The sequence below is a fragment of the Neodiprion virginianus genome, chromosome 1 (genome assembly GCF_021901495.1).
Source record: "Neodiprion virginianus isolate iyNeoVirg1 chromosome 1, iyNeoVirg1.1, whole genome shotgun sequence".
Lineage (NCBI taxonomy): Eukaryota > Metazoa > Arthropoda > Insecta > Hymenoptera > Diprionidae > Neodiprion > Neodiprion virginianus.
In genome coordinates this window covers 1,902,608-1,919,219 of record NC_060877.1, presented here as the reverse complement: position 1 = coordinate 1,919,219, position 16,612 = coordinate 1,902,608, and the positions used below count along the sequence as shown (strand labels likewise).

Genomic DNA, 16,612 nt, shown 5'->3' with positions numbered 1-16,612 from the left:
CATACCGGCTGGCCTTCGTAATACTATAGTGGTTCATTATCCACTTCAATTTCGATAAAGCGTCGTTACTACGACAACATTGAGCATGCACTTATGCAAGCTCAAGGCTGATCCCTTCCCCCCCTTGCGGACCCATAACCATAAGATGCGTGATTAACAATTTCACCACATCGGTATAGTTTCAGAAAAACAACTGGTAGTTTTTTTCGTAAATGTGAATACGCCCAAAGAAATCCCAAATCCAAAAACGAAATACACGAAGGTACAAATATTTTCCTCAAACTATTCCCTATACATGCAATGGGGAAAGCAGAACGTTCAACAAACTCTAATATTCACAAACCACATGCACCAACTATAACCGGCAGTTCTACGTATTATAGATCTTTGGGTCTGTGGAGTCGATCCTGGAGCTCGAGACTTTTGAAGAAGTCAGCAGATCGAGTGACAATGTATACGGGTTATCAGCCGGTGTCATCACCAAAAACATTAAGATTACTCTCGAATATGCCACAGCCATAGAAGTCGGTAGTGTATGATAAAGTCCCTTAAACTACTAAGCAAAGATTTTTTTGAGACATCTACCAACGAACACGGCTATTTTCTTTAAAGGTGAACCAGTGCAATGCCATGACTGCACAAACACCTCTCGGTGGTTTCAAACAGTGCGGCAGGACGCGAATTGTAAGTTTATTTAGTTTAGCAAATGTATTTCTACAAGCATTTCGGTAACAGGATTAAGAAAACTTCGAATAATACTGAAAAAAAGGTCGCATCCAAAAAGCAGTAACATTTTTAGGCTTCGATTACAATACAGTTTCAATTTTGCTGTTTCAGGGGAAAGGAAAGGTTGGACGATGCCTACCTTCCAATCAAAACTATTCTGATTATAAAACACCATTCAATCACTGATGTGTCTCGCAACAGCACTCTACAAATGTTACGTGAAATCTAATATGGCCACATGAACTTTTACTATTACGCGCTTTCAATGAGACAAGAATGAAATGTTGGTCTATCGAGCTCAGGCAGAAAATGGTCGACTACTACTTGATCGTAAATTGAGTTTATGGCAATGCGTTAAGGTTGCTGCTACGAAGACGCAAAAGTGATTCAACACTCCAAGATTAGCTACTAAATTTTCAAAAACTCTTTAATCAAGAGAAATCTGTATCAAGAAATAAAGTAAAGACACTTCGAAAGTTTTTTCAAGACTACCGATTCGACGCCACGTTAGTGTTTAGTTTAACCAGTTAATATTTAAGAACGCAGTTTCGATTCACATCATGCAAGAGTAAAACTTGAGAAATTAGTACCGGAAATTCTGAATACAATGTCGCGTGTCGTGAAAAAACTTGAACTAAAAGCATGAAGCTTCTTGATGGACTATTCTCGAAGCTGTATGATCATGCTGAAACAGATGTTTCCTCGATGACCGTGCAATTTTTTAAAATATTATCAGTATTTCGCAGTCAGCATGATAATCAAAAACTACATACATTATTTATATTATACAATTCTCATACTCTAAAAGAGATGGAGGAGAGTTTAATTCTTTTTCTGTCTATCGCTAATATTTTTTCAAATCGTTTCGTGATGTCTTTTATGTTCGTGACCCCGCAACGATAAGTATTGACTTACAAGACAACGGATAATTCATGCAACCTAATTAATTAACACATGCCAATATGCGTAGTTGAAAATATGAATTAACGAGGAGTAATGAGTGACAGATATTGTTTACCTGAAACAGTAATCTAAAAATTTGCGCAAGCAGTAAGCAAAATAACGTACGTTCACATTACAGTATAAAATTACGCAATTTATACTGTGAGGCAGATACTGATATAGATTAGTGGTATCAACTATCGCTGATAAGCACCATCGTGCACACTTCCCACAGCCGGAATATATAAATATTGCCCAAGTCATTTCGAGCAATAAGTTATTTAGGAACATCCCGGTAACTTCATATTTAAACATGTCAGCTAATATCGAACCGCCAAAGGCAGACCCAAACGTCAAAGTCAAATATACCAAGGTACCTTATAATCTTGAAAGCTGTTGATCCTCAATTCAACAAAGCATAAATACATAAATCGTTTTTATCTTGATTCGATTGTTCGAATTGTGCGAATAAATAAGAAAGAATATAATTCTGTGAATCAGATCAACTATATTTACTGCTCTTGTGTACAGTTAGGTATACTGTGGGTTAGGTGAACTGTTCACATAGCTTTACAATCTTTTCAAGATATTCAAGACCCAGTGTTCCTTTACAGATTTTCATCAATAACGAGTTCGTCGATTCGGTAAGCGGAAAGAAGTTCGCCACCGTGAATCCGTGTACGGAAAAGACAAATGCCGAAGTATCGGAGGGAAACAAAGTAAGTAAAGTGGGTCGGTCGGCTTAGCTTTTTTTCGCTGTTCAGCGACTTTGCGATGTGATTGTGTAATATCGCACATTTCCAACAGGCTGACGTAGATAAGGCTGTAGTGGCAGCAAAGAAGGCTTTCGCCAGAGGATCGGAATGGAGAAAATTAGATGCTTCCGCACGTGCGACATTGATTTACAGGGTCGGTATACCGAAAGTTTTGTTCACCAATCGTCTATTGAGTTTGTTTTCACTGCGTCCATACAAGCGCGGGGTATAATATTTCAACGTCTTACTACACAGCTGGCAGATCTCATCGAGCAGAACATCAACGAACTGGCGAATTTAGAATCGCTTGACAATGGAATGCCCTTCCCCATGTCGTACCACTCGGTTGGAACTGCTGCGAAACACCTGCGCTACTACGCTGGTTGGGCGGACAAAATTCAAGGTTCAACCATCCCAGTTGGTGAGTTGAAAATGTCGCCACTTGATAGGACCCATGTTAACGTGACTGAGTGATGACGAGTCGGGTTTTTCGTTTTTTCTTCTTCCTTTCGTCAAGACGGTAACTCTTTCGCCTTGACGCGTAAGGAACCCGTTGGCGTAGTCGGACTGATCGTTCCCTGGAATGGACCCATTGGGTTGTATGGAATGAAACTTGCGCCAGCATTAGCAGCGGGTTGTACCGCGGTCATAAAGCCAGCGGAGCAAACACCCTTGACTGCTCTTCTGTTGGCCAGCCTCGTCAAGGAGGCCGGGTTTCCTCCTGGAGTCGTCAACGTTGTACCAGGTTATGGGGCAACAGCTGGTGCGGCGATTAGCGCACACCCAGATATCGCCAAGGTCTCGTTCACCGGGTCTTCTGAGGTAACTTGCACTGCCTTTTATTATACACTTTTACAGTTTTCAGCCACACCCGTAAAAGCTGTATCTTATCTGCACGTCCGGTTCACAAGTTCTGTGATCCTGGTAACGCGACGTCGCGTGCTTGACGCGAGAAAGTGCAGCGTCACGAACTTGATATCAATCACTTTGATCCTCGCTATAATCCCACTATCTTACCTGCATCCGAATGTTATGAACAGGTGGGGCATGCCATACTGAAAGCTGCAGGCGAGAGCAATCTAAAGCGTGTCACACTCGAGCTGGGAGGCAAAAGCCCGTTTGTCGTTTTCGACGATGCCGACCGTAAGTACAACAAACAAGTTGGAGAAGGCTACTTTGTTCCCTTATTTTATGAAGTTATTATTCTAATAATTTGTCTATTTGTCATGCAGTCGATTTGGCCGTTCAAACAGCCGGTTCTGTATTCGTACACGCGGGTCAGATCTGTATCGCACCGTCCCGCGTCTTCGTTCAAGCTGGAATATACGACGAATTCGTGAAAAAGGCCGTTGCGGTGGCTGCCGCGACAAAAGTTGGCGATCCCTACACTCCTGGATGCATACAAGGTCCCCAGGTACTCGGAACTTCATTCGCGTTATCTGAATGAGAAGCTAAGCCAACTTAATTGGATTTCAGATCGAGTCACGGGCGGTCGATAAGGTAATGGGACTAATCGAGTCAGGGAAGAAACAAGGAGCCAAATTACAGATTGGTGGAGAACGCCACGGATCAGTGGGATATTTTATTAAGCCCACCGTCTTCTCGGACGTGAGCGACGACATGCAAATCGCCAAGGAAGAAGTAAGCGTTGCACTAGAATTTCACAAACTTTAATTGTCAAATCTCAACTACCAACTCTCGCTGGCAATTCTATGTTTTATAGATATTTGGACCAGTACAGTCGATCCTGAAGTTCAACACTTTCGAAGAGGTTGTCGAGAGAGCCAACGCCACTACTTACGGTTTGGCAGCCGGCGTCTTTACTAAGAACATTGAACTTGCTCTCGAATTTGCCAAGGCTGTAGAAGCCGGCAGCGTATGGTAAGATAGAAATTCTAAATCAACGCTGTGTAGACCCTTTTTCGAGATTGACTAACAAGCGTCATCTTTCCAGGGTGAACCAGTACAGCTTATTGACGTCGCAACAACCTTTCGGTGGGTTCAAACAGTCTGGATTAGGGCGTGAATTGTAAGTTAATTATAATGCCCATCTTTCTCGTCTCTGGTTTCTAATAGTACACTAATTCGAAACGAGATCTCAGCCATATTATTGTTCAAAAATTCAAATTCTTAGGAACGTTGTAAAGTTAATGACTTACATGTTTCTAGAACTTTTGATCTGAGAACCCCAATACAAGTTTAGAAGATTGTATTTCGATTTAGGTTACACCGAAGTGCTAATTTTTTAATTTTTTCAGGGGCAAGGAAGGGTTGGATGCGTACCTCGAAATAAAAACTATTTCCATCAAAACGCCGACCAATAACTAATCTATCTTCCAAGAGCCTTACGACGGTGCTACATGTCACACATATGACTAATTATACTGCGTTGAATAAATTACTTTATTAATTCAAGTTTGATCATCGAATAATTCGAATTTATGTAAATTTTTGTGAAGTACCGTTCGCATGGTATCGTTGTATGAATCAAAGTCAGTAAAATAATTTATGATACTAACTGTAAACTGCAAAGAGATCAAAGATTCCTATACGCATATCTTGGATTACATGAAATCGCACATGTCTGTTACTATTACATGATAAATGGCTTCGCGTTTTGAATCTTTGATGTACTTCAATTTTTTAAGACCAAAAAAAATAAAAACAATTTGGTTGTAGGTTCATTGCCCTATGATTTCTGGTTGTAAAAATATCTCACAACCAGAACGAAATGAATAGTTAGATGAATTTCAAACAAATGCCTGAAATCTATTTCAGCGGCCATCATGCTAGATTCTTCTCCAATTGCGTAAAAGAAGATGACGTGACTTTACCGCAGAGACAGTGTGTTGGTAAATTGTCGCTACTCGGTCAATAATTTGTTCAATCACCGTAATACCAGCGTACCGGTCATCTGTCACTCAGTCAATAAATCGTACAGTCACTGTAATGCAACGTATGTGTAAATAGAACAAGCGTGTGCAGGGATCTGCGCCTTTGCGCTTTACGTTTAAAACGCACTGCGCAGGCGTCCCTTGAGTGAAAAAGAATCTCCGAGCTAGACATCCACAGTTGCCGAGAGCTGCCGAGAGACCTCAAACTGTATCGTTAACGAAATGGCGAACCGTAATCCCAACATCAAGTACACCAAGGTAAATAAATAGACAGTCTTGTTTCCATCTCGTTAAGATACCGATATCATTTGATGTGGCTCATGCTAGAGAATTGATTTCAAATGTGTAAGACCAAACTTAGAGGCCGACTATTTATCGCGGCACAAGATTTTCAATTTCTAAGCACCCGACAAATCGTCCGTCAATACTGACGGAACACATCACTTTCTTCCATATCAATGTCTCGATAAATTGCTGTACAGTAAGTCGGAAAATGATGAGATCAAGTAAAATCAAATGAATATGAGCAGAGTATTTTTCGTTACTAATAACTTTTGAGCAAAAGGAAAACAATTTTAATTCGAAAATTCAGAACATGTAAAATGCCGGTTACAAAAGTGAACACAAAATTTCTAATCGCCAAACAAATTCTTGTCTCTCGGGGTATATATTAAAACTACAAAATAAATGTTCCTAATTATTCGGACCACTCTTCGTATGAATCTTGTCCTCCTACCAAAGTTTGTATTATCAATTCAAAAATCTAATGAAAATAAAAACTCTTCGTAGCGAACAAATGATTCTAATTGAGTAATTAGTGATCAGCATACATAATGTATACAGCAAATTTTGTTTCTTACGCTATCCAAAACCGGCTGTTAAAGCGACCGGCATTCAAGCCGTAGATGCATTTCGAAGTGGATTTGAATTGGATAAACGCTGACGATGAGTTACATACATGATAATAGAGAGATGAGAAAAATACCAATCACTCAAAAGTGGCACTAATCGAAGCAAGGAATATTGTCAGTTCAAGATAATGGAATGTGATAGAACAAGTCGGTTCAATGTCACTGTTAATTATAATTTCAACGATTATGAAAAGTCGAAGATAACGTTGCAGAACGATGATACTTTGTTGCCAACTGAATTCTACGTCAAAAGTTTAATGAACTCATATGTGATATTCAAATTACAAAAATGTTAAATAATCGTCGCGAGACGTTATAACGCGATTTGGATATGCGGATTGCATTTCAGTATATCTCGTGGGATGTATGTAATATCTTACGTTATAAATAACTTATCACATCGCAGTTGTTCATCAACAACGAATGGGTGGATGCAGAGAGTGGAAAAAAATTCCGGACCATTAATCCTGCAACCGAGACTGTTATTGCAGAAATTTCCGAAGCTGACAAGGTACGGTGCACGATCTGTCTATACGTGTAATACATTTTAAATACCGTAGCAATTATAAGTAGGTATCATGAGAGAGGCGTTTTAATTAGCACGCATTTCAACCTTGAACAAACGAATGACATTCCACACTCAGAATGAAGCACTTGCAGATATAACGCATAATAACACCATCGGGTATCATAATTGGCATTTATCAATTAATAAACAGCACGTACATTATGATTTTATAAGTTTCAACCAGTGCATGTATCCTAGTAGCTTTAATAATTATTTATTAATGCAGGCTGACGTTGACAAGGCAGTTTCGGCAGCTAAAAAGGCATTTGCAAGAGGTTCACCATGGCGAACAATGGATGCTTCGGCCAGAGGGAATCTCATGAACAAAGTTAGTGAGCGAATTTCGAATTATACGGGATGAAAGTAAAACCGTCGACGAAATAAAAAAAAACCACTCACTTTTAACGTCGATTTCATTTTATTTTATGTTTAAACAGCTTGCGGATTTAATCGACAGAGATAGCGAACATCTGGCGAATTTGGAATCTTTGGATAACGGCAAGTCATTCGCCGCTTCTCTTTTCGACATTCAAATAAGCGCCACAGTTTTGCGTTACTACGCGGGATGGTCCGATAAGATTCATGGAAGCACTATTCCCGCGGGTGAGTAATGGAGGATGATTTGAAAAAGAGTGTGAAAAACAAGGTAACGATAAATTAACGAACTACCCTCTTCCCAGACGGCAACTCGTTCGCCCTGACGCGAAAGGAGCCGATTGGTGTTGTTGGACAAATCATACCCTGGAATTACCCGCTACTAATGCTATCTTGGAAGTGGGCACCAGCACTAGCCGCAGGATGTACAATCGTCCTGAAACCCGCTGAACAAACACCCCTGACCGCCCTTCACGCTGCGTCTCTGGTCAAGGAAGCCGGTTTCCCTCCAGGAGTGGTTAATGTCCTTCCAGGATACGGGCCAACCGCAGGAGCAGCGATAGCTGAACACCCTGACATAAACAAGGTCGCCTTCACCGGCTCCACGGAGGTGAGGAAACATTGAATTTCAATGTGCCAAGTCATTTTTTACGTTTCTTCTTTCACGTTTCGCAAGGTTGGCCATTTGATCATGGCCGCGTCGGCGAAGTCAAATTTGAAACGAGTCAGCTTGGAACTCGGAGGAAAGAGCCCGGTGGTAATTTTCAACGACTTCGACGGTTGGTTGCGATTAACGATTTCAACTGTCATTACTGCTAAACGAAATTATGATCGATCGTCACAAATATTTTAACATTCTTCTAGTCAACGAAGCTGCGGAGATTGCTCACACGGCGCTGTTTGATAATCATGGACAAAGCTGCTGCGCCGGTTCGCGGACTTACGTTCAGTCCGGTATTTACGACGCGTTTGTAGCCCGGGCTAAGGAACTTGCCGAGAAAAGAAAGGTCGGTGATCCGTTTGCCCCGGGTACTGAACAGGGGCCGCAAATCGACAGAGAAATGTTTGACAAGGTTACAAACCTCGTAGAGTCCGGCAAAAAGGAGGGGGCCGTTTTACAAACTGGAGGGGAACGCTTGGGAAACGTTGGATTTTTCTTCAAGGTACAACTCGGACTCCAGCCTACTTTAGGATTTTTCGATGTCTGTTGAGGAAATAGTTTTGGGCAATTTCAATATTTCCCATCATCCGCTATTTTTCAGCCAACCGTATTTTCTGACGCTACTGACGACATGAGAATCGCCAAGGAAGAGATATTCGGACCTGTCCAAACGATCTTCAAATTTGAGACGCTTGAAGAAGTTATCGATCGTGCGAACAACACCACCTACGGTCTCGCCGCAGCTGTCCTGACCAAAGACATCGACAAGGCTCTTACTTTTGCGAAAGCGGTCGAGGCTGGAAGCGTGTGGTAAATTTATTCGATTTCCCATTCGATATTAAATATATAGTCGAAAAAAGTTGATTAATTCATTTTTGTTGCGTTGACTTATTCACTGTTCATTTGACCAGTAATGAAGAACTTTTCTTAATGAGTTATGCGTTTCGCTTTCAGGATCAATTGTTACGATGCTATTACACCCCAAACGCCGTTCGGAGGTTACAAGAAATCCGGAATCGGACGAGAACTGTAAGTTTCACAATTCGAACTGACACGAAATTTCAAATGAAAATTCATTCATATAATTATAAGTATAATGTATAGTCCGCGTGTATGTTTTCAACTATTGATTTACGCAATTTACAGTGGGGAAGATGGACTAAACGAGTATCTCGAAATCAAGACGATTTCAATCAAGACGCCTACCAAAAACTAAAACTACCAGGAAACTACCAACGACCATATATTATCTACCATGTATTTTCTATGAATATATTTTGTAATACCAACCCCCAAACCTGAACGAATGAACGTAAGATTGTTAGCAATAAAATCTTGTTGAATTCGAATGTATGCGAAAAATCTTGTTACCTCTGTTTTCGACGAAAAAAAAGATGCTGCTTTCTGATTCTGATTCTTGAGATTAAAACTATTTCGTATCTAATAAAATTGAAGTCCGACATGATTTCGACAGAAGTATAAAAATCGAACGATCGTTGCAAATAATGCACGCATTGTGAAAAAATAACTATGGTCGATTATTTAATTCACTTACGTGAATACGTTTTTTGAGTGAAAAAATTTCATCAGCCCGACACTTGGTTCTACCTATTCCAAGTTTATCAACATTTCAATAATATTCTAAATAATATTAGACATATTTCACACTTACCCATTTATCGATACTTGACTGAAGTGGGCTGATTTGTAGTTCATTCCATGTCAAGGTACACATTGCACGGGGGTGCCCAAGAAATTGTATCTTTCCATGGCTACACGATCCCAAGGTGGAACATTACCAGACACTTGTCACACTTTTTCACTTTTTACCGTTAGAATTTGCTTACACCGGATTCAACAATGAAGTTGTTTAAATAATTTGAATGATTGATCGTGAAATTTCAAAGTCGACGCTTTGTGAGAAATATCAAGGAAGTGGATTTTGCGAAAACCATTTTTTTTATGTACAGCAAAATAGTTGTTGTATCTGGTCAGGGATGTAAATTGTAAGTGCATCGCATTCACAATTTACAGCAGGAAAGACGGGTTACACGAATACTTCAAAAGCGCAGTTGCGACAACTATCAATACACCCGTGATAGGACTGTGATTGTCCAAACTGTTACCATCGGTGACACCTAAGTGCACGAGAATTTTTTGTATTACCAATAAGCGTTGCTGCTTATTTCGAATAATTTACACCTGCATCATTCATAACTAAAAATGGTAAAATCATAAATAACAAAGAAATACTGTTAGTGGACCATAAACTGTACCTACATCAGGTAATCTGATGTCTGCTGATGAATGCCTAGAAATAACCCGCATAGAGTTGCTTTTATTAATACAGTATATTACACGATAGCATTATTAAATACGGTTTTAATTACAAGTGCTACTCCGGAGTTGTCTCAGGAATTTTAGAATCACAATTAAGATTTTTAAATTTTCTAACGGTTTCGACGACTGATGTTTTTTAAAATGTGAACAATGACGTACCGGCTTAATCCACAATCTAATTAGACGTCATGGTCGTCCGGAGGTATTCCCAATTCCTCATCGGTCCATTTCGACGGATCAGGATAGTCGAATTCCCCCTTGATAAGCAAAAGCGATAAAAATGATTATTCAGTACACGATTGAAATTTCAATCACGACAAACCAAATTTACCGAAGTATAGAAATATAAGAAGCGGGAAAATCCGTTTGGACGAAGAAACCCGAGATATAATAAACCAGTTTCAAGGTAGAATTATTGGCTAATTGAACAAGAAAGCGCTTACGGTAATGTGTTCGTAGTCGTGCCATAGATGCCAAAGAATCCACCACCACGCGACTCCTCCGATTACTTCTGCGCCTATAGTAACGCTTTTATGTGGCGGAGGTGCTGGCAAACGGTAAACGACTCTATAATACAACAGAGCCGAAATTTGTGTTAGATACATTAGTTTAGAGCGTAGCTGGTCGTGTCTACGTTTCTTATTTACAAATTCCTCTACGCAAGTCTGCCTAGAAGTTGGTGATCGCTGTACATTCCATTGAATAGATCAACGGATTCAAATTCCGGTGAATTTCTGGATACATCCAGAAACGTTGAAATTCAGAAACACGCATAGCTACAATACGTATTGCACGTAAAATATTTTCACGGATATTCTAACCTAAAAGCATTTCATCGTTCGACGTTACATAACCCGTGAACAACTTACCCGTGCCCATTTCGCGTCTGTTGCAGGTTGTGATTGCGATTTATTTTCGTGGCTTGTCTAAAGACTCTCAACAAGTTTATACCACGGGACGTCGACATTTTTTATACCGATATTTACTCAACTATCATCCGAACCAACCTCAACTGCTTGAGGATCGAGCACGATCCATCGACGTAACGCAAACAGCAAGTTTAGTGCGCATTCTCTTCACGCAAGCTCTTTGACTTTTCCAATGTACGCGACAGTCGAGATGTCGTTTTGCAGGCGTTAAGCTTATCGCAATTCCTCCTTGCGATTGGCAACTGGCGACATGGATTTTTAAGTGCACAGTTTGATTATTCTACTTTTAAAAATATGTATAATAAAAATTTGAGAAATAGGAGGTGGCCGGTTTTGCGAATTATTCAAATTATTAATTTGAAGAAACAATCAATATTGAGGAAATTACAGCAGCTGATCACTTTTTCGAGTGGTAACAATCCGCGGATCAGGATTAATCGCAACAATTTTGCTCACATAAAATTCCTCGACTCTTTCGCACGAGACTTAGGTAATGTTGCCCAGTTTTCATGACCAAAAGCTCCGAAAGTTATGCACCTTGAATATTATGTACATTCATAGGTAAAAAATACCTACTAGTGGTTCGTTGCACAGAAATAATTAGAAATTAAGCAATATTTAACTGAATTTACGAAGCACAGCTGAGATTTGAAAAGGATTTATAAAATAGGTACATTTTCCCTATGGTCCGTTATAATTCCTTGATTTTTCCCTGACTTTTCCCGATAAGGCAGACATCCATTCCCGAATATTACGATTAGACCACGCGACAAACGACTCCGTAGCTCTCGGCCCGCTGCCAACGAGCAAATGACTGCGAATGACGCCGCGACGCTCGGGATTGGATTTGTTCGAACTAAACGGATGCGAACCGCCCGGTCTGTGTTCGTTGAATTGTCCTAGCTCATCTCAGGCGTAAACATAATTCCTACCCCGCAACGAACATCTGTTATTACGCGTGTGTTGCGCTGATATTTGTGAATTCTGATTTTAGAAGGCAATTTTAGAGACTGTATGAATGTTATTACGTAAAATATTTTGTTAATTACCGTGAGTATTCAAATATGTATTATTTGTGTTTGATTGTCTCGCTGTATTTCATTCAAGTGAATAACTTTGAACTGCCCCCACAACAGTACATTACGTAACAAGGGAATAAAGTCGAAGATTATCCCCGCGGTCGATTTACTGCCTGAACAAAGCGAGAAGCAGACAGCGGAAAAAGTATACGAGGGAGTCGTATGCTATTGTTTCCTGCTTATCAAGTCATGAAAGTAAACATTATCGTTGATTCGATAATAATAGTACATTCTGCACCAAGAAAGGAAGATAGGTTTTTGCCTACGAATGCGGGACTTACTACCGAAACTGAGAGGGGGATGTGGCCGTCCACCCTGAGGAAGCAAAACTGCACTTTGCTCCCTCAGTGCAGAGTGGAAAATTGGCCTTTCCGTGAACATAGTTTACCGCGAGTCCAAGGAATAATTGGTATCCAGAATTACGAGAATAGATCGATGATTTACAGTGCATATTCCATATTTTTCCAATTTGCAAAAAATTGTAAGACCTTTTTTACTCATCTGCTCTAATCGCGAGGTCGCGTCAATTTATTTTGACCTTCTGACTGATTGGGTGAATCATTGCACGAATATGATTGACCATCCTGCAGAACGCAATCATTGCCAAACTTGAAGTTATGACAAATCCGGTGGAAATAACAAAAACAATGTCCATATCTTGACGCTGATACCACGGCTCGTCGACCGTAGTGGACTGCAAATGTGAAGCTCCTTTGTGACGTATCACATGCTCTGTCCACCAAATCGCGTTCTTCAGCGAATCGTAGGGTTTGTCCTTGAGCAAATTCCGCAAGTCGATCATCCGCCTCTTGTAGCTGGAAATAGAAGCGAAAGAATTCGAAATTGTACGACAGACGTAGTTACACAATTAGTGTCAACCTCTATTCAACTGGCCATGTTATACCTTGTGTCAAAGACGACAGTGCGAATTGCTTCAAGTATATCGTGCCTGTTGACGGAATGAATGTTCAACTTTTTTCCAACACCTAGACTAACCATTTTGTTAGCGTGTACGTGCTGGTCGGTGAATACCGGTAATCCAATTACAGGGATGCCATGAGAAACCGCTTCCTCTGTGCTTTGAAGTCCTCCTTGGTATATGAAAACTTTTAGATTCGGATGTGCTGAACAGACAGAGTAAACAAATAATACTGAAAATTCCAGACCTTATACGTTTTCTTGTTTTGCCACGATTAATACGTAGTTACCCAGAATCGATTGCTGCGGAGTCCACTTCATAATTATGACATTTTCTGGTTTATTTGCAAGAAAATCGTCCTCAAATTTCCAAATAACAGTGTACGGCAGTTCCGAAAATGCAGCGATGAATTCTCTACGCACTTCGTCACTCAACATCACACTTTTGATATTTGATCCAAGGCTCATGTAAATGAAGCCTTGCGTCGAATCGTCCAAGATCTTTTGAAGGTCCTGTATGCAATGGTGAAAATTCAGTACATGTTCGTTTTCGTCTACCAATGACGAAATGTTCCAACGATGAAAATATCTTAACCATACCTTCGGGAGTGGCTTGATTTCCCTTGCGATGTGAAATCCACCGATATCTATGACTTTAGGAATATTTGGTCTGAGATACGAAATCGGTGTCTGCTGGTTGACAAAAACCACACTGACGTTCTTTTCGATGTCGCTGATATCAGGAATGTCGTTCCCAAAATATTTTCTGGCCAACGCCTGTTGCGCCGGCATGTAACGAGTTCGGTATTTATATAAAAACTTCCATACCCATATAAAGTTTTTTAGCCTTTGCCAAAATGTCGCCTCACCGAAAATCATTTCTTCTGTATCCCAATTTGACGAATGAGAAGGGATGATAGGATTGCCAATTGCGTAATGAATACTCAAACTTAGACCCAGAGATGTTATACCTTCAAACAATAATACAGACAATTCAGATAGGATTAGTAACCCTGAAGAATGCGCCAATTCGACAGGCGGATATTATTATGAGACTTGTGTCCTCTTCATTCATGAACGCTCAGTAATAATGAACGGGAAGCTTTTGTTACAGACAAAAACTCACTTACCCACAACTGGAACATCGAATCGCGTGGCAAGAGGCAAAAGGGCAGGATAATAAAGCATCTCGATCATCATCAAGTTGAACTTTTGGCTATTGTTTGGTGCGTATAGCTTCTTCAGTTCAGGATGATCAAGGATGAGTTCGGTTTGTGACAAGACCGTCGACAAATAGGCATCCTGGATATCGGTCCACCTTTCCTTTGCCAAAGTCTCGATCCAATTCTCACCACCGTCGGTATCAGCGTAGAGAAAGTGAAGATCAATCTCCGTATAGTTGGTCAACATTGGATCGTTGACCGGATCTGGAGTCACAACAACGAGCTGATGGCCCCGTTCTCTCAGTGCAAGGGTGAGAGCGCGGAATACTATTTGATGACTGATCGAAGGGGTTGGAAATACACCGAGTATCCTTGAAGCATATCCGTAGTGCCAAAAAGCGGCAAGCAAAATCAACGTAGCTGACACAAAACTCCGTAACATTTTAACCTGCTACAAATCCCGCTCGTCTATAAGTGACTGTCCTCTCAAAGTAGAAACCTGTTATATTGTGACTAGTTTACTTGCACGATGGCACGCAATGGTTATTCCGTAATGGTATGTAATACGAGGTGAAGACGTTATCGAAAAAGGCTTCATTTACCATGCCACAGTGTAGAGAATTGCGAAAAGTGGCGTCATCGGATAGGATTTTCTAATGTCCCTACATCTAGTGGCCAGTTTAATTAAGCGCATATGCGTGATATGTGGCCAACCGCACAGATAAGATTTTCTCGATCGTCAATAAGTCCAAAAATTCTGAATATAATTAAGTTGAGCACCTCTCGCCGCGATAGTGCCGTATCTCGAGGCAACTACACAGTATGTCAGGTTTCCCCCCAACTCGAGACACTGTCATCTCCGTTTGTAACCCGACAATACCACAATAACGGCTGTGAAAGGCCCTGCTGTCGTTTGAATCATGGTTTTCGTGTATGACCCATTCCCGACGCACGGCACCTCAAAATCAAACAGACACGTTGTCGTAAAAGAATACCAACAGTCTTTCACGAACATTCGGATAAAGTACGTCTTCGAATGATATCTTTTACCAAACTGAGATGGTTAGATAGTAGAGATCTGCAATCCGATCTCCAATTATATAATAGATATTGACTATCGATACGTATCCGTAAAGAGGATATCGATACTCCAAGCTATCGCAAGGTAAGGAGATACAACATCGACCTGTCATAAATAGAAAATCGTTCAAATGGGCAGCGTCAGTCGCACTGCTGGTCATTTTTCAATAAACGAGACTGCATAACCATTTACAGCCTCAATCGCGTAAAAGTATGAACAAACACACTCGAATGCGTCATTTCGATAAATGTCACGTTACTCTCAGTTATCCAGTAGGCAATTATCTCAGTAAGCTGTGTTATAGTATCGACGTTTAAGCTGTTTCACGATGAGGATAGGTATTACGGTACTGGTTCCATCTTGTTCAGATATGACGCACGCATGAATCTATGATACTGATTGTGAACACGAATTTATAAAAATTGCCGTGATTATTTGAGCTTGAGACACTATGTCGTGAGGTATATCGAGAGGTCAGGACTTTGTGTTTCGCTATATCATGGATGCATTGCAAAGTACATATACGGAGGATAATGTAAAAGGGGGAATTTTCTATGACTCGTATACAATTATTCTAAACAATCTACCAGTTGAAAAATATTCAACTAACTGCTGAGTGCTGACCAAATGAGTGACAAGTGAGTCGAGCACTCAAAGGATATTGCAATATAAGCATTTTTAATTTCTCATTACATCATAAGACGATGTGCGTTTGCAGGTATGAACGTTCCAACACCATTTGCGAGGATAGATAAGTTTTACAATTCGTGATAAAAAGTCTTTCAGTCTGATACATTTTTTGGACTAGTATCTTGGTACGAGACAAAGAGATTTTCAGTTTGCAAGTACTTTCAGATCTACTAACTATAGTCGAGCATGATCACGTGGTGTTCAGGTAAACGGTACACGAATCGATAAAAGAAAATGCCCCGATATAGAGCTAAGTTACATTTAATCAGAGTTACTTGAAGAAGCCGTGGAAAGAAGAAAGAATGACAAGTCTCCAAGTCAACAATTTTTCCGCTTTGCTAGATTTTTCAGTAAGCCTGACAGTAGAACTTGCCTGATCAACGTGAATCATCCAATGGCTTAAAAATTTCTGACCGGCAAATCGTGGTAAGAATACTTAGCTGAAAACGCTCAGCATTAAAACTCTTAAAAATTAAATCTAGGGGGCATATTACATTGTGGAAAATCATTTAACAAAGTATATTATTCCCTACACCACTGCATTTGAAAGAAGAACGTTTCTTGCGCCGTTATTTTCCCC

At 40.3% G+C, this 16,612-nt stretch overlaps 3 protein-coding genes across 8 annotated transcripts; 2 read left to right on the top strand and 1 right to left on the bottom strand.

Annotated features, from left to right (window-relative positions):
• The first annotated feature begins 1,884 nt into the window (after positions 1-1,884).
• On the top strand, positions 1,885-5,101 carry LOC124310362 (aldehyde dehydrogenase 1A1-like). Its single transcript, XM_046774223.1, has 11 exons — positions 1,885-2,041; positions 2,283-2,387; positions 2,476-2,577; positions 2,679-2,844; positions 2,941-3,245; positions 3,464-3,566; positions 3,656-3,837; positions 3,900-4,064; positions 4,147-4,304; positions 4,378-4,452; positions 4,682-5,101. The coding sequence occupies exons 1-11, from the start codon at positions 1,982-1,984 to the stop codon at positions 4,749-4,751; spliced, it is 1,491 nt and encodes a 496-aa protein (XP_046630179.1). The 5' UTR covers positions 1,885-1,981; the 3' UTR covers positions 4,752-5,101.
• A 293-nt stretch (positions 5,102-5,394) lies between these two features.
• On the top strand, positions 5,395-9,181 carry LOC124310390 (aldehyde dehydrogenase 1A1-like). Its single transcript, XM_046774274.1, has 10 exons — positions 5,395-5,575; positions 6,635-6,739; positions 7,023-7,124; positions 7,234-7,399; positions 7,477-7,781; positions 7,848-7,950; positions 8,036-8,334; positions 8,434-8,642; positions 8,787-8,861; positions 8,979-9,181. The coding sequence occupies exons 1-10, from the start codon at positions 5,540-5,542 to the stop codon at positions 9,046-9,048; spliced, it is 1,470 nt and encodes a 489-aa protein (XP_046630230.1). The 5' UTR covers positions 5,395-5,539; the 3' UTR covers positions 9,049-9,181.
• Positions 9,182-11,094: 1,913 nt separating this feature from the next.
• On the bottom strand, positions 11,095-16,598 carry LOC124310327 (UDP-glycosyltransferase UGT5-like). Of its 6 annotated transcripts, XM_046774187.1 has the most exons (7): positions 15,042-16,598; positions 14,229-14,525; positions 13,699-14,069; positions 13,389-13,611; positions 13,085-13,304; positions 11,558-12,995; positions 11,095-11,381 (listed from the first exon to the last, which is right to left on the bottom strand). In XM_046774187.1, the coding sequence occupies exons 2-6, from the start codon at positions 14,506-14,508 to the stop codon at positions 12,704-12,706; spliced, it is 1,386 nt and encodes a 461-aa protein (XP_046630143.1). In that variant the 5' UTR covers positions 14,509-14,525; positions 15,042-16,598; the 3' UTR covers positions 11,095-11,381; positions 11,558-12,703. The 6 variants fall into 6 exon arrangements, with proteins under 6 accessions (XP_046630143.1, XP_046630100.1, XP_046630108.1 ...); XM_046774144.1 differs by having other exon boundaries at positions 14,229-16,598; XM_046774152.1 differs by having other exon boundaries at positions 11,095-11,343; positions 14,229-16,598.
• Positions 16,599-16,612: the final 14 nt, after the last annotated feature.

What these genes read in the sequence shown, in the direction of transcription:
- LOC124310362 (XM_046774223.1), top strand. Translation starts at nt 1,982, where the DNA reads ATGTCAGCTAATATCGAACCGCCAAAGGCAGACCCAAACGTCAAAGTC. An exon ending in AAGTATCGGAGGGAAACAAA is followed by an intron (nt 2,388 to 2,475) that starts GTAAGTAAAGTG and finishes CATTTCCAACAG; the next exon opens with GCTGACGTAGATAAGGCTGT. An exon ending in GTGCGACATTGATTTACAGG is followed by an intron (nt 2,578 to 2,678) that starts GTCGGTATACCG and finishes CTTACTACACAG; the next exon opens with CTGGCAGATCTCATCGAGCA.
- LOC124310390 (XM_046774274.1), top strand. Translation starts at nt 5,540, where the DNA reads ATGGCGAACCGTAATCCCAACATCAAGTACACCAAG. An exon ending in AATTTTCAACGACTTCGACG is followed by an intron (nt 7,951 to 8,035) that starts GTTGGTTGCGAT and finishes ACATTCTTCTAG; the next exon opens with TCAACGAAGCTGCGGAGATT. An exon ending in TCCGGAATCGGACGAGAACT is followed by an intron (nt 8,862 to 8,978) that starts GTAAGTTTCACA and finishes CGCAATTTACAG; the next exon opens with TGGGGAAGATGGACTAAACG.
- LOC124310327 (XM_046774144.1), bottom strand. Translation starts at nt 14,703, where the DNA reads ATGTTACGGAGTTTTGTGTCAGCTACGTTGATTTTGCTTGCCGCTTTT. An exon ending in ATTCGATGTTCCAGTTGTGG is followed by an intron (nt 14,070 to 14,228) that starts GTAAGTGAGTTT and finishes TATTGTTTGAAG; the next exon opens with GTATAACATCTCTGGGTCTA. An exon ending in ACTGTCGTCTTTGACACAAG is followed by an intron (nt 12,996 to 13,084) that starts GTATAACATGGC and finishes TTCTATTTCCAG; the next exon opens with CTACAAGAGGCGGATGATCG.